The sequence below is a fragment of the Catharus ustulatus genome, chromosome 8, assembly GCF_009819885.2.
Source record: "Catharus ustulatus isolate bCatUst1 chromosome 8, bCatUst1.pri.v2, whole genome shotgun sequence".
NCBI classification, from domain to species: Eukaryota; Metazoa; Chordata; class Aves; order Passeriformes; family Turdidae; genus Catharus; species Catharus ustulatus.
The window spans coordinates 7937189-7950813 of NC_046228.1; the positions used below are offsets into that span (position 1 = coordinate 7937189).

Genomic DNA, 13625 nt, shown 5'->3' on the forward strand with positions numbered 1-13625 from the left:
ACACAAAGTGCTATCCATGAACTGGATATTAAACAATGAAGCTCTGAGATAATGGTGCAATTCCCTTGGGGTACTGTGAGTGGGAATTGTGACTGAATTCAGCTGGAGCTACCTGAGTACTGAGATGTGGTGAAAGAAATGATGGGATGAAAGACTGAGCTCAGTTTACATGTACCTGGCCCTGGTTTATCCTTTAGAGTGGTTTTGTAGGTGGGGCTCTGGGGGTGCTGGGATGGGAAGAAACCCAAAAAATTTATCTTTCTTTTATGGGACAATTGAAAACTCTTTTCTTTCATTATGTGCAGTGTGTTTGCACTTTCTTCCTCCTCTTTCTGTTTCATCTACCTCTTGTTCTCAGTTCAGATACCTGTGTGAAAGATTGAGTTGAAGAAGGAACTGGGACAGTTTGCAGGAGTAATGTGTCAGAAGGTCATTTGGTTTGGTCTCCTTTGGGAATGAGGAGTAGAAAGATGTGGAAATAAGGAACTGCCATTCTCTTTTAAGCACTTAAATCAATACAGATGCAAACTGGAGTTGGGGAAGAGCATTCAACCCTACGAATCACTTCAAATTAAACCAGGTGATGAAACAGCAATTTACAGTAATCACAAAATCATTTAGGTTGGGAAAGATCTCTGAGATCATTGAGTGCAGTTTATGCCCCAATACCACTGTGTCCACCAGAGCATGGCACTGAGTGACACATCCAGGCTCTCCTTAAACAGCTCCAGGGATGGAGACTCCTGCACCTCCCCAGGCATTCAGTGCCAGTGTCTAATCACACTTTCTCTGAGAAAATTCTTCCTAATGTCCAACATAAACCTACCCTGGTGCAGTTTAGATCATGAATAAAGATATTAAACAGGACTGGGCCCCATACTGGTCCCTGGGAGACAGCACTAGTGAATAATGATGCATCCAAGATGTACAATAATGTGTTTCTTAAAAAGAAAAATCAGTGTGGGGCGCTCAGATGGTTCCAGGGACTTGTGCTGCAAGCAAAGAATACCAGTTCATGCCATTGGGATTTCTTTCCCTATTTAATCAACTAAAATAGTTTTATTTTCTTTAACCACTTGTTTTGAAAATATCACTTTTTCCCAACTTGCCATTTATAATAAACTGTCAAAGCTATACTGCATTTCCCATGGGAAATTTATTTCCCTCTATTGTATGTGCCCAGCCTCTTATTGTTAGATTTTAGGAGTACAAGGCTGCCTATGTGGGTTTGTTTTGCCTTCAGCAAAAGGGCAATAGTGAATTTGTTCTGACAAACATTTCCCATCCTTGCAGTGGCAAAGAGAAGGGCTTTGGCAGCAGATTTCCTGAGTTACATGCTCAGATTCAAATCCTGCATGTAAAATTCCCAATACTGTATGTCCTTCTCTGACTTCCAGAATTTATCACAGCCTCAATGACCAAATGATTATGCTTTAAACTTTGAAAGCTTTTGTCATGCTGTGAACATAGTGAGTTTGTATTTTTAGCTTTGACAAAAATATCTTGAAGATCTGGAAATCCCTGCATGGTATCATCAAACCTTTCTATTTTAAAGCAAGGCTTAAAAGGCGTTGCCTGATCTGTGGTTAAAGGGTGACTGAGAAAAAACTCTGGTCTCCCTGCCTCTATGAGAAATTGTAATTGCACAACCTTCAAATTGCCACAGAAGAATTACTGGGATATAAGTTGTTTATTTCAAGGTGACTAAGAGCTGTTTGTACTTAGAGATTTCTTGACCTTGACTCCTGTGATAATATTTTCCTCTTTCATCACTTCCAAATCACTTGTTCTTTAGGTCCAGCTATGTTTGACAATGTGTTTCTGTGTAAATCTAAGGAAAACTTATTGTTTCTTTTAAGTATTAAAACAATAACAAAAATGCCTCCCTGCTTTTCCTGTTTCAGAGCAGAAGCTTGATGGTGCTGCCTTTTTAAAACTGACTTATCAATGTTTTATAAGGAGCTAAACAGTTACAAAAGGAGTGTAATAGGAGTAGAAAATACCTGTGACTCTGGAGGCTGTGACAGCTTCAGACTTTATCTATTAGATATGGCCATCAGGATTGAAATGAACTCTTTGGTGGCTTAATTATTCGTCATTAAATCAGACTGCTGTTAGCTTTGTTCACAGAGCTAACCCTGCATGGAGCAGAGTTGGTGTAATCATTCACATGACTTTGCATAACCCTCTTTATTAGGACAAAAGCACACAGAGATGGTTTCTCTTTCATGAATCACATGGGATGAGCAGAGAAGGTGGGATAAAGGTGTATTTGCTATTAAATTTGTAAAGCAATCCAAATGAGAGTGGCTAAAGTCCTACTCTGTGTGCTGAGAGTTAATCCAGCTGTATCAGCTCTGAGCTCACCTGTGCACTATTGGCTGAGAGCAGGGGAGGGAGGCAAAGGCAGAAAATCCACTGCTTAATTTAGACAGTGACAAATGGCTTGCTGTGCAGGATGCTTCACTCCTGGATGTCTGGGGTGGTGCAGATGCTAAAAAGGGAAACACATTTTCTCATATCTTAACAAGCAAGGTGTCATGGGTGGCAGCTCAGCCTGACCTGTGTGTTTTAGTGGGGCTGCTAAAGGTGGTTGGAGAGTGGAGGTCTAAATCATTGATTATATTACAGTGGCATGCCCTGTCCCCCCACTTTCCCATGCTTTTGGGCTGGCTGACTCCACAGCACTGTCCTTTTGTCCAGGCATTTTGTTTTGTACCCAGACATGTCAAATATGACATTTATCTAAGAGCATGGGGAACTGTGCTGCTCACTCTGCATTTTAACCAGCACACTGCACTGTCCGCCTCCTCATCTTTGTTCTCCTGGCACTGCTGAATGTGTGATGTGCAAGGAATGGCAGCAAGGAAGAATCCAGGTTTATGGCACAAAAAAACTCCAAAAAACTGCAAGAAAGCTCAGATTCAAGGTGTGCAGTCTGTTAGACCTCGGTGTGAAGCCAGAGAGCACCATGGTGGGAACCACTGCACACAAATTCAGGAAAGATTGTCAGATTTTTCAGTCTGCTCTGGCATATGGTGGTGGACCTCTATTCTTACCTCACAGCCCTTTTATTTGCAGCATGTGCTAGTTATAGGTTAGATGGATACAGACTGTTCTTAATGTGATACTGAGATCCTGCCTGCGTACACTGATGACATTCAGCCAAGGGCTTAAATGTGCCTCATGCAGGCCTGAGATCATAATGGCTTTTATTTGTAGAATTTGGATGAACAAATGGTCTTTTCTTAGCCCAGCCCAGCCCTATTTGCTTTCTATTTTAGGAGATAATGATAATTGCTAGCTTTTCGTGTATATACCCAACAGTTTTGCCAGAATTAAAATCAGATTTATTTAAAAGCCATCTCAGACTTATACGACAGTACTGGGCTATTAGTTTACTTTGATTCTAGACATTCAATGTGTCTGTTGTATTAGCAGAATGGAAATTATGTTAATTTCCTTTTAAACACTTCAAGGAACCCAGAAAGAGTGTAGATGTCATTGGTGCTATAGAATAAAAAAAGGATGTTGCCAACCCCTTGTATTAAACATGAGCACAACACTAAGTCTGGTGCTCAGACTTACTGTGACTTTGGCTTACAAAGAAGCAATTAAACAGTCAGAGGTGCTTCATGGATCCCTACTTCCCCCATGTATTGGTTTTGGTATCAACAAAGATGCTGGACTAGGTAGACCTTTTGTGTAAGGCAGTTTATCCCCACTGCCTTGGAAATTAAGTGTTTTAAAAATCTCTGTATTGATTCCATTTCTGAGAAATTTCAGCATCACAGAAATTGAAGTTTCCCAGATAAAAATGCAAAAAGCAGATAATAGGGCAGATTTCTGGAAGGAAAATACAGCAGGGAATGCATCACAGGTGACAGCCCCAGGTCAGGGTTGTGGGAGCTGGCACACTGGGAAGAATCAGCAGTGCCAGGGAGCTGAGAAATGGGTGCTGATTTAAAACTGCAGTTCAGCACACACTGGCACTGGGGGGAGGATCTCATTTGTTCTCACAAAGTCATGTTGCATGGTTTCAGATTTAGTTTAAGAAAACGAGGCCTGGAAGGGACCTCAAGAGATGATGAAGCATCCTCCCCAAACCAAAGGCGAGATCAGCATGCCAAAGCCACCCTGACACGTTTGTCCCTTCCTCAGCCCTGTGCTGGAAACTCCAGAGCCTCCCTTGGTGACCTGTTCCAGCCTTTGCTGTCATCACAGACTGGCATGGAGCCTTCAGCTGTCATGGCACAGCAGAGGGATACATTACATGGTGTCACTCCTTGTCACTTCATGATTTCAGCTTGTAACATATGTCCTCTAGAGCAAAGTCCTGGGATTAGGACATCTCAGGGCTGCTTTTCAAGTCCAAGTTGTGTCAAAAGTCTGTGACTCGTATTTTGTCACAAAATACCACTGTGCTTAGCCCTCCTCCCCTCCTTTTTTATGGGATTTGAGAAGAAAAAGAAGAATGCTATAGGAAGAGGGACATGCAAATGGTGGATTCCTGGATAACAGGAATGTACATCACATATTTGGGACTCTTTCGGCCCATTATCCAACAAACAAAAGTCATGCCCTTTAGTCAAAAGGACTGACTCTGCTCTCATCATCAGTTGTGTTAATAAACTTGGACTTGCCCTTTTGCAAGGCATGGTGCTGCCTGGGCTTAAACCCATGAGGAGATGAAGGTTTTTGGGCTGTACCTGCTCAGCCAGCTCGAGTGTTGGAGCCAGATCTTTTTCCTGCTGCCTGGGCTTTAACAGCTCAGATTTCTCAGTTCTGTTTGTCTCCATTTGTTGTTACTTGTTTATGTTTCTGGCATTCACCAAAGAAACACCAAGTCTGGGGATAGTAATATCTGGAAAATCCTTTGTTCCAGGCTGGCTCCTCTGTGGCTTCCATGAGTGCCTGAGCTGATGGGCATTCCCTTTCCACTCCACTGGGCTTCCTCCCCTGCCTCAGCCCTTCTGTCCCCTGGGGCTGGGCACAGCAGCACAGCCCTTGCAGTTGAGTGCTGTCTGCCACATCAGTCTCTTCAGATCTCACCATGTGCCCTTAACAGGAAATCTCTGAGTATTTTTTGTTTGAAGGGAGAGGAATGGAAGCTTGGGGCTGAGCTAGAGATTTCTGATGTAACACAAGATATTGTGGCACCCCCTGGGACAGAATGTTCCTGCCTTCTGGTTTCCATTCTGCCATCAGGGTCCTTCACTTTTCCTGCAGTGAAAGTGGCTACCAGGAAAGTACCACAACTCCTGAGCTAGAGTCCTTTTGCTGGTTAGAGACCAGGAGAACCTGGGGTGGAAGACAAAATGCCGTGCCTGCAGCCCTCACCACGTGTCCTGGTTTAGGGCAAATTTAGGGGGAAAACCTCTGAATGGGGTTGCTTTAGGAAACAGATTCTAGCAGTTTCTCCCCCAGCTAGTTCAGGGAAATATTTCTTCAGAAAAAAAAAATGGAAAAAAACTCGTTTATTTAACAGGCAAAGCATTGCCCAGCACAAAAAATGAACAATACTAAACAGCAAAACCTCTTGCCCCTCTGAAGAGATGACAGGGATTGCAGCCTGGCTCACTCAGTCTGTTCTCAGTCCCTCCAGCCTGGGAAATGTCACAGCCCAGCCCAGGCCTGGTGGCCATAGGTGTGAGCTCCTGGTGCTCCTGTGGATTTTCAGTCCAGAGCAGAAAAAGGAAAAAAACACGGTCCAGGGAGCTTCTATGCCTCAGCTAGCCAGAAAAACTAACCAAAAGCAAAGGGGAGCTCTCTCCTGCTGCCCACTGCAGACAGCACTGTCTGTGTGAAAGATGCAGGGGAGCGAGTGCAGTCTGTGATAACAAACTCTGCAGCTCTTCTCTCCCCCTTCAGTCCTGGAAGCAGTCTGAAAGCTGCAGAACTCAATATTCAACACCAACAGAACAGTTAATGGGGATACAAGCATCATAAAGTCACCCCAAGACACCGGGGTGACAGGGCTGTCCCTGCCCGGGTCTGTCTCTGCCCGGGTCTGTCCCGGTCCAAGGTGTGTCCCCGCTCCCGGGTCTGTCCCGGTCCAAGGTGTGTCCTCCTGCTCTGGTGTGTCTCTGCCTGTGTCTGTCCCGGTCCAAGGTGTGTCCCCTGCTCTGGTCTGTCCCAGTCCAAGGTGTGTCCCCTGTCCCGGCTCTGTCCCGGTCCAAGGTGTGTCCCCTGTCCTGGTCTGTCCCTGCTCGGCTCTGTCCCGGTCCAAGGTGTGTCCCCCTGCTCTGGTCTGTCCCCTATCCCGGCTCTGTCCCGGTCCAAGGTGTGTCCCCTGCTCTGGTCCGTCCCTGTCCCGGCTCTGTCCCGGTCCGAGGTGTGTCCCCTGTCCCAGCTCTGTCCCTGTCCGAGGCTGTCCCCGCTCCCGGCTCTGTCCCGGTCCGAGGTGTGTCCCCTGTCCCGGCTCTGTCCCGGTCCGAGGTGTGTCCCCTGTCCCGGCTCTGTCCCGGTCCGAGGCGTGTCCCCTGCTCTGGTCTGTCCCTATCCCGGCTCTGTCCCGGTCCGAGGCTGTCCCCGCTCCCGGCGCTCTCGGGCTCTGCCGCCCCCCTCCGGGCCGTGCCGAGCGCTGCTGATGCTCGCCCGGCCGCGCTCAGCTCCGTGCGGCACCGGGGCTCTTCTAACAGCGAAACCACAAACACTGATCCCTGCAGAGGACAGGAACCTTCTGCAGCGAGAATTTCTCTGTGGCTTGTTCCTGACAGAATCTGAAGTTTGTACAGAGCTTGCCAGGTGGTCCTTGAGTCATGAACAGCAGTACTGTCCCTCTTCCACTGTAATGAGAAAGATTGTGTCTTTGTACAGGACCTGGGAAGGGTTTAAGGAAAGGAAATTTATCTGTGCACTGCTCTGTAGTTCATCCCTTTGGCTACCAAATGTGGCAGGTGAGCAGTTAATTAAGGTTAATAAACAAGCAGCTAACAACAAACACATTTGATTGTTTGTTTGCAGATTGTGCTGGCTGTGGAAGAGACATCAAAAATGGACAAGCACTGCTAGCCCTGGATAAGCAGTGGCACCTGGGCTGCTTTAAGTGCAAGGCCTGTGGGAAGGTCCTAACTGGGGAATACATCAGCAAGTGAGTAACCTCTGCTTCTCTTCTGAACTCATTGCACAGTTTTTGCTGCTAGCAGAGAAGAGCTTGCAGCAAAATTCACATCTGGAAGTCTTGTTTTGACCACCTTTTCATGTACACCAAAGTCTTTGTTCCCAGTGGGAGATGAGCTGGGAAAGTGAGCTCCAAAGTGCAACTGAAAGGTGATTTTTAATGATGTGTATATTTAATACCAGTTTGTAAGAGGTATAATTCCATATTCCCATAGAGAATTAGGTGGATTTTTGCATATATTTTCTGTAGTAGCCAGATAAACCATTGTGTCATTTTGCTTTCCAACATGTGATTTTGAGGGGAAAATAAGTAGGAGTTTGTCCATTTCTTACCTTTGCTAGACAACAGAGTAAATGTGATGATGTGATTGTATATCTGATGATGACATTGCATTTCTTGTCTCCATATAAGAAACTAATGAAGAGGGTTTTGAGTAGAAGAAAGTGTAGAGGAAGAGAATAGGGAAATTATAAAAGAGAGGAAACAAAGATACAGTTTCTATTTCCCCCTTCAAGAATATAGCAAAGAGAAAAAATAAGGAAACAATGTACAATTCACAAACCTGTCATTCAGGTGTGTATAATGTTTATAAGAAGTAACATCTGTAATTACTCAAAAAAAAAAAGATTCTGGTGCCTGAGAAATGCTCCTAGGCTGACTAGTGTTTCCACTTTTACTGCATGTTCCTTGTTGATACAAAATACAACATTACTTAAAAGTAACTGCTTATAGTCTTACAGCCTACCAAAGGGTTTTGGTTTTTTTCTGAAGTGAAAAAAACTGTGTGCCTGTGATAGACTGTGATCTCCTTTCAGCCCCAGAGACAGTTACACTGATTCCCTGGAACTGCACCACCTGTAGATGTTGAGTCTTCTCTAAAGGAGGAGATTTACTTCAGTAGCTTGTCCTGGGTGCATTCTCTTGATGGAGAATACAAAAATGAGAACATGATTTTCGTTTCTCATACTGCAAAGTGTTTCCCTTGAACTCTCCCCATTTACCTGGGTCTGTGTGTAGGAGCTCCAGACTGAAGACAAAGGAAGAGAGTAAATCATGCTGTAACCTGTTTAATAAGAAGTGGTTTATAATCTGTGAATTTTCTTTTTCAGAGATGGTGCTCCTTACTGTGAAAAGGATTACCAAGTTCTTTTTGGTGTCAAGTGTGAAGCATGTCACCAGTTCATTACTGGGAAAGTCCTAGAGGTAGGTGTTTTGTGAACTAGAATTTATGTAGAATTGAGCCACCCATTACATCTTCATGCAACTGCAGAGAATGCAAAAATTCTCACAGAAATAATTCCTGCTGATTTTAGAACAAAGTTGTTGATTTTCAGAATTATTTTCAGTGTTTTAGTTTTGCAGTCATCAGTGATATAGAATTAATTCCATCAGTTTCTATGGATCTGTGGTTTCTGCTTTTCTCTTTTCATGGTGATCTGCAAAACCTATTGCACTGCTTATTCTGTGTCAGACTTGATATTATTTGCAGAAATAATGTGGGTGCTGCAATCACCTTTGGCAACCATAAGTTTGTCAGAACTTACCACATTAAATTTGCCCACAATCTGAATGATGCTGAGAAGGTGAAAGGGAGAAATGTGCTGGAGAGGTAAATTACATGTTCAGAAATGAGAAGGCAGAAACCATCTGAATAATCTCCTTTGCTGGCTCTTAATTGGAGTCCTCAGTGTTCTTAGTGAAACCAGTGAAATCTTTTTAGAGATGTCAGTACCAACCTCCATCTCTCATGGCTCTGCTGAGTCCCCTTTGAGCTGGAATCCTTGAACTATGCATGGATTCCTCTGTGTCATAACTGAACTTTTTTAAGGGGCCAAAATCAGAGGACCTTCCTTGTCATTGAGATATGAGAAGCAAAACTTATCTCTTGTCCCTGTAGGAAACTGCTCAGTGTAAAGAACGTAAGCTTTGAGCTCAGGTCAGGAGCTGGAGTGTGTTTTTCAGTGAATAACTGAAAATAAACCTGAAAGTGTCACAAAAAGTAAAAGCAGCTGGAAGTTGCAGTGAAAATGTGCTACAAGTTCTTTTCTTTGTGTCCCTTCTACTAGAAATGTAAGATTGTATCAGCCCTGTTGTAAGAAGTTTCAGGTTTGACACAAAATGGTATTGTGGGTTTTAGTTGTGGAGGTTTCTGTGTTTCAGCATTAGGAATATTAACCAGTCACCATAAGGGACTCAGAGCTCATGTGGACACCCTGTGCATTTGGAAGGATGCACTGGAAGGATGCACAGTTCTTTCATTAGCCACACTCTTAGCCTGCCTCCTTTGAAATGTGTATCTAATTCCTTTGGAGACCTGCACAGATAATTACTGAGAGCAGCCTGAGTTTTCCCCTGAGTAGGAAGGCTGTGTCTCTGGCTTTCTTCTTCTGGCCTGCCACCATCTGCTTATCTATTCCTGTCTACTGATGAGTTTTTGCAATTTAGCATTATGTATTGGAGACACCATAGTTCCAATGCTGGGAGGGAAGCACTGCAGGAGAGAAGTAATTGGATTTGTGAGATTGGGAAACATAACTCTAAAATTATTTTAGGTATACATGGCAGTTGGTCTCACTATAAGCAACCTATTCAGATGAAAATGAGAAAAGAGAGGGTTACTGGAGTCTGTGGAGAGTTGGGAAGAAAGAAACTATTTGTGTAGTATATATTATATACTATTTGTGTAGTAGCTGTGAATATAGCAAGGCTGCACTCATGTTACTGTTCCTAGCATCAGTGAGGAAGAAACGTCACTGTTTGAGGGGTCATGAGCTGTATCCCATCAGAACTGGATAAATTGAGACTAAGGAAAGATTAGTTCAATTGGTTTGGAACTTGGCTGTCCCTTGTAATTTAAGTTAATGTTCAGCTTGTCAGAGATGTATCCTGGGCAGAACCTTGGTGCTCATTTTGGCCCCAAGGTGAGTTTCTCACTTCATAGTTCTTCTATGGCTATTTATTATCAGAAGATGAGACAGCATTTGCTGCAGGAAGGAAGCCTGTCTAAACTCTTGCAAGAGTGTCTCTTTTCTAAGAGTCAAAATCAGACAAAAAAGATGAAGTATTTTCTATTTGACCTGGCCCCTGCAGAATCAGACTTTTCTGATGAATTAGAAACAGAGATTTTGAATTATCTTGTCAGTAGTGAAAACATTAAGTGTGCTAAGTTCTGGTTAAGACTAAAAATTTTACTTGAATATTTGTGGCTCTCACTGGTTAGCAGAAATATTTCAGCAGAGGGCAGCAGTGGTTCTTAGCACATAACAGAGACCAAACTCCTCGAAGGCCTGTAGAAGTTGTGTTGCTCTGATTGCTGTCTGTAAGGGGCAGGCTGGTCAAGTCATTAGAAATTTTCACCAAAATAATTAGCATTGTGTAGCCAGGGAGGCCATTCAGACACTGTCTTAACTTTTGAATTGCAGTGTGTTTTAGCAGCTTGGATAATCCATGATTAAAGTCCTCCAAGTATCACCTGGGAATGCAGATACAGGAAAGACGTTCAGACACTGTGTCTTTTAAGTGGTGCTGGAAAGGTTGGGAAGATACAGGTGGGCAGCTACTGTTCAATAATCAGAGCAGTTTATCAGAACTGTGGGCTCCTCTCGTGGCTCGTCACTGTCAGAGATGCACAGTTCCAAAGGGGCAGCACTAAATACTGCCTCTAAATATGGCTCAAGGAACTAATAAATCAAAAGCTAGCATGAGAAAATCATGTGTCAGCACGTGTGTCCCCTTTGGGCGGGAGAGGTCACCTAAAGGATGGGGTCAGAGCATGACATAAATCCTCTGGTAATGACAGAGATGAGAGATCGGAAGCAGCCACAGGAGATAACTCACAGAGCAGGATGCCACAGTTCAGAGAGGGCTGCAGAGCTGTTTGAGGCAGGACAATTAACAATCTCCTTATCCTGTACTGGAAATCACCCACAACCTTTCAGTTCACCTGAAGTTTTGATTTAGATGAAGCTTGAGATTCTCAGGAAGGATTACTGTCTTCGCTCTTTGTTTTCTTTGGCAGTGTTTCTTTGGAAGATTTGGGTATTTTAGATGATTTATATCATGTGGGCTGTCTCTTGTTCTGCCATTTCCCCCTTGAGAAAGAAACCATATTCTTGGTGTGAGGTAGCACACTTACAGAAATTGTTATATTTGCCCAGCCCAAATTATGCCTACTAATGTGCAGTTGGGGAAAAAAAATCAAAATACTTAGTATTTTGCTTTTGTTAATAAAAATGTTTGTAGAAAATATCCTGTAGTAAATATAGTGATCAGTACATTTCATTTTATTTGTCAATAAAATAATTTTTTTATGTCAGAAGCAGAGTATATGATCTCATCATCTTCATCCAAAGAAATTATTAGTAGCAATTGAAGGGAATTATGTGGTACATTGTGTACAAACACTTCCCTCTGATGGATCAAAAGTGATTTGCAGCAAGCCATTTTGGTGCTGCTTTATTTTCTGCTTATTCTTATTACATCCAGGACAGTCTGTAGAAAAACTGAAGGGAGAAGAAAGCGTGGAAGTTAGCTTTGGGTTCACAGAGGCTGGTGCTGTCTATTTTACCAGTAAAAGCCTATTTCACTTATTTATTTTTTTTTATTTAAAGAGAAATTGAGATTCTTTGCAACATTTCAGAATTGCCACTCCTGCTTATTTTATCCCTCAGCGTGACTTTAGCACCTCTGAGCAAGTCAGATTTTTCAGTCTCCTACAGTGAGCAGCCAGCAAGAGAGACACAGCCACTCCTCATGTGGACCTAAGAGTCTTTCTCTCAGAAGCAGCTTTGCTGTGCCCCTGGAACAACAAAACCCATCAGAAAAGCCAAGGTTGGGTTCAGACTGAGATTCGAGGGCAGAACTCCCTCCAGCCACTCTGCAGAGGTGATCCCTTTGCTCAGTTAAGAAATGCATTTGGAGAAAGATAGGACTTGTTTTGCTAATATCCACAAATCATGGAAGAATGCTCTTTTTTGCTAGGCCATAGATGTAACAACTTCCAGTAGCCAGGAAATATCCAAGAAAAATACCATGTGCCTTTAAGTCAGCTCAGATATTTCTGATCTATTATTTGGCACATTGCTTTCTGTGACAAATACTCACAGATGATATGTGAGTGCATGCCAACACAATAAATGTGGTAAATGTCCAATTTGAAATAGATATTGCAACTTTCTTGAGCACACTGGCTACTTTAATGCTTGAGTGTTTTGGGAAATGTTGTCAAGGCAACAGAGATCAGTGCTTTTCCTTGGATTTCTCCAGCAGAAAGGAATCTTTAGTTAGGAAAAATTACTCATTTCCCAATAACTCTGTTTAAAAAAAAACGTTTTTAGCAAGCAATAAGAGCATAGTAAGAGTGAGGACTTCTACACAGACTTTTCACTGAGCAATGATTTTCACAGCTTCAGGGCTTGCCTCTTGAAAGACATTTGTCTAATCCTAAACCTGCAAATTTCTCTGCAGACATGTGCAACTCCACAAATCTAAGTAAACTTGCCCATGTATTTAGCCATTTGAAAGATATTGACCTAAATTATTTTTCTCTAATGTGTTTTTCATATACAGTATAACTACTACTTCAGGGCTTAATTCAAAATCTGTTAAATCATTGAGAAGCTTCCACCTGACTTCAGAGAATGGTGGATCATGCCTGTATCTATGTAGTCCATATTTGCTTATCTAAAATGTCTTACAACACTGCTAAGCAATATTCTTCAGCTCTGCACAAAAAAAGACAGAAAGAGGGCACAAAGAGGGCTGAAAAGGGTGGATATTTTATATTAAATCATATGAAAAGTGCAAGGAGAAGATTGAGTTTTTACAATTTCCACCTTTTCCGGCTGTAACTCATACAAACAGGATTTGATCTCATGATCCAGAGATAGAGATGTATGTGTCAGCTCTCAAGTGCCTTGACCATCTTGCTACTCCATGCATTTATTTTTATAATGCTTTTTGCTTAATATTAATTAGAAGAAAAAAAAAAAAAGCTTTTGTGTGATTTCTCCTGGCTGTGCATAGCTCTAGTTCCTGTTCAAGGGGCTGCTGCCTGCCCTGGGTTTGCTTCCTGTGCACTGTTGAATCTTGCACCCCACCTTGCAAGCAGTGGCACAGTGCCATTCTCACAGATGGAGCTGAAAAGAGTCCAGGCCACCAGAAGGTTCCCTTGATTTCAGACTGCAAGGTCAGGTCAAGTTCTAAATATGTTTGTGATGTTGTAATTTATGCTGAGCTTCTCCTGATTTTTAAAGAGGAGTAGTAATTTAAGATGTGATACTTAATATGAATGAAGTTTAGTACTTGTAAATACTGTTACTTTAATTGCCAAAATTTTAAGATGTCTCATCTATACTGTAACAAATTCTGAAAGATGTCAATTCTGAGACACCTTGGCTTCTGAAGTTAGAAGGAAATAACAATAATTATGGGAGGGGAAATACAAACAGTGAAAGCAGCTACATTTGTCTCAGAAAATTTTATCTGTATTTAAGAAGCAAGA

The 13625-nt window shown here is 42.7% G+C and overlaps 1 protein-coding gene across 19 annotated transcripts in view; it reads left to right on the forward strand.

The window, feature by feature from the left end:
• The window catches only part of ABLIM1 (actin binding LIM protein 1), a 191941-nt gene that overhangs the window by 111282 nt on the left and 67034 nt on the right, over positions 1-13625 (forward strand). For all 19 annotated transcript variants that reach the window (XM_033066460.2, XM_033066463.2, XM_033066461.2 and 16 more), the window contains 2 exons: positions 6967-7093; positions 8233-8326. In XM_033066460.2, coding sequence (XP_032922351.1) covers positions 6967-7093; positions 8233-8326 — 221 coding nt within the window. The remainder of the gene's footprint in view (positions 1-6966; positions 7094-8232; positions 8327-13625) is intronic.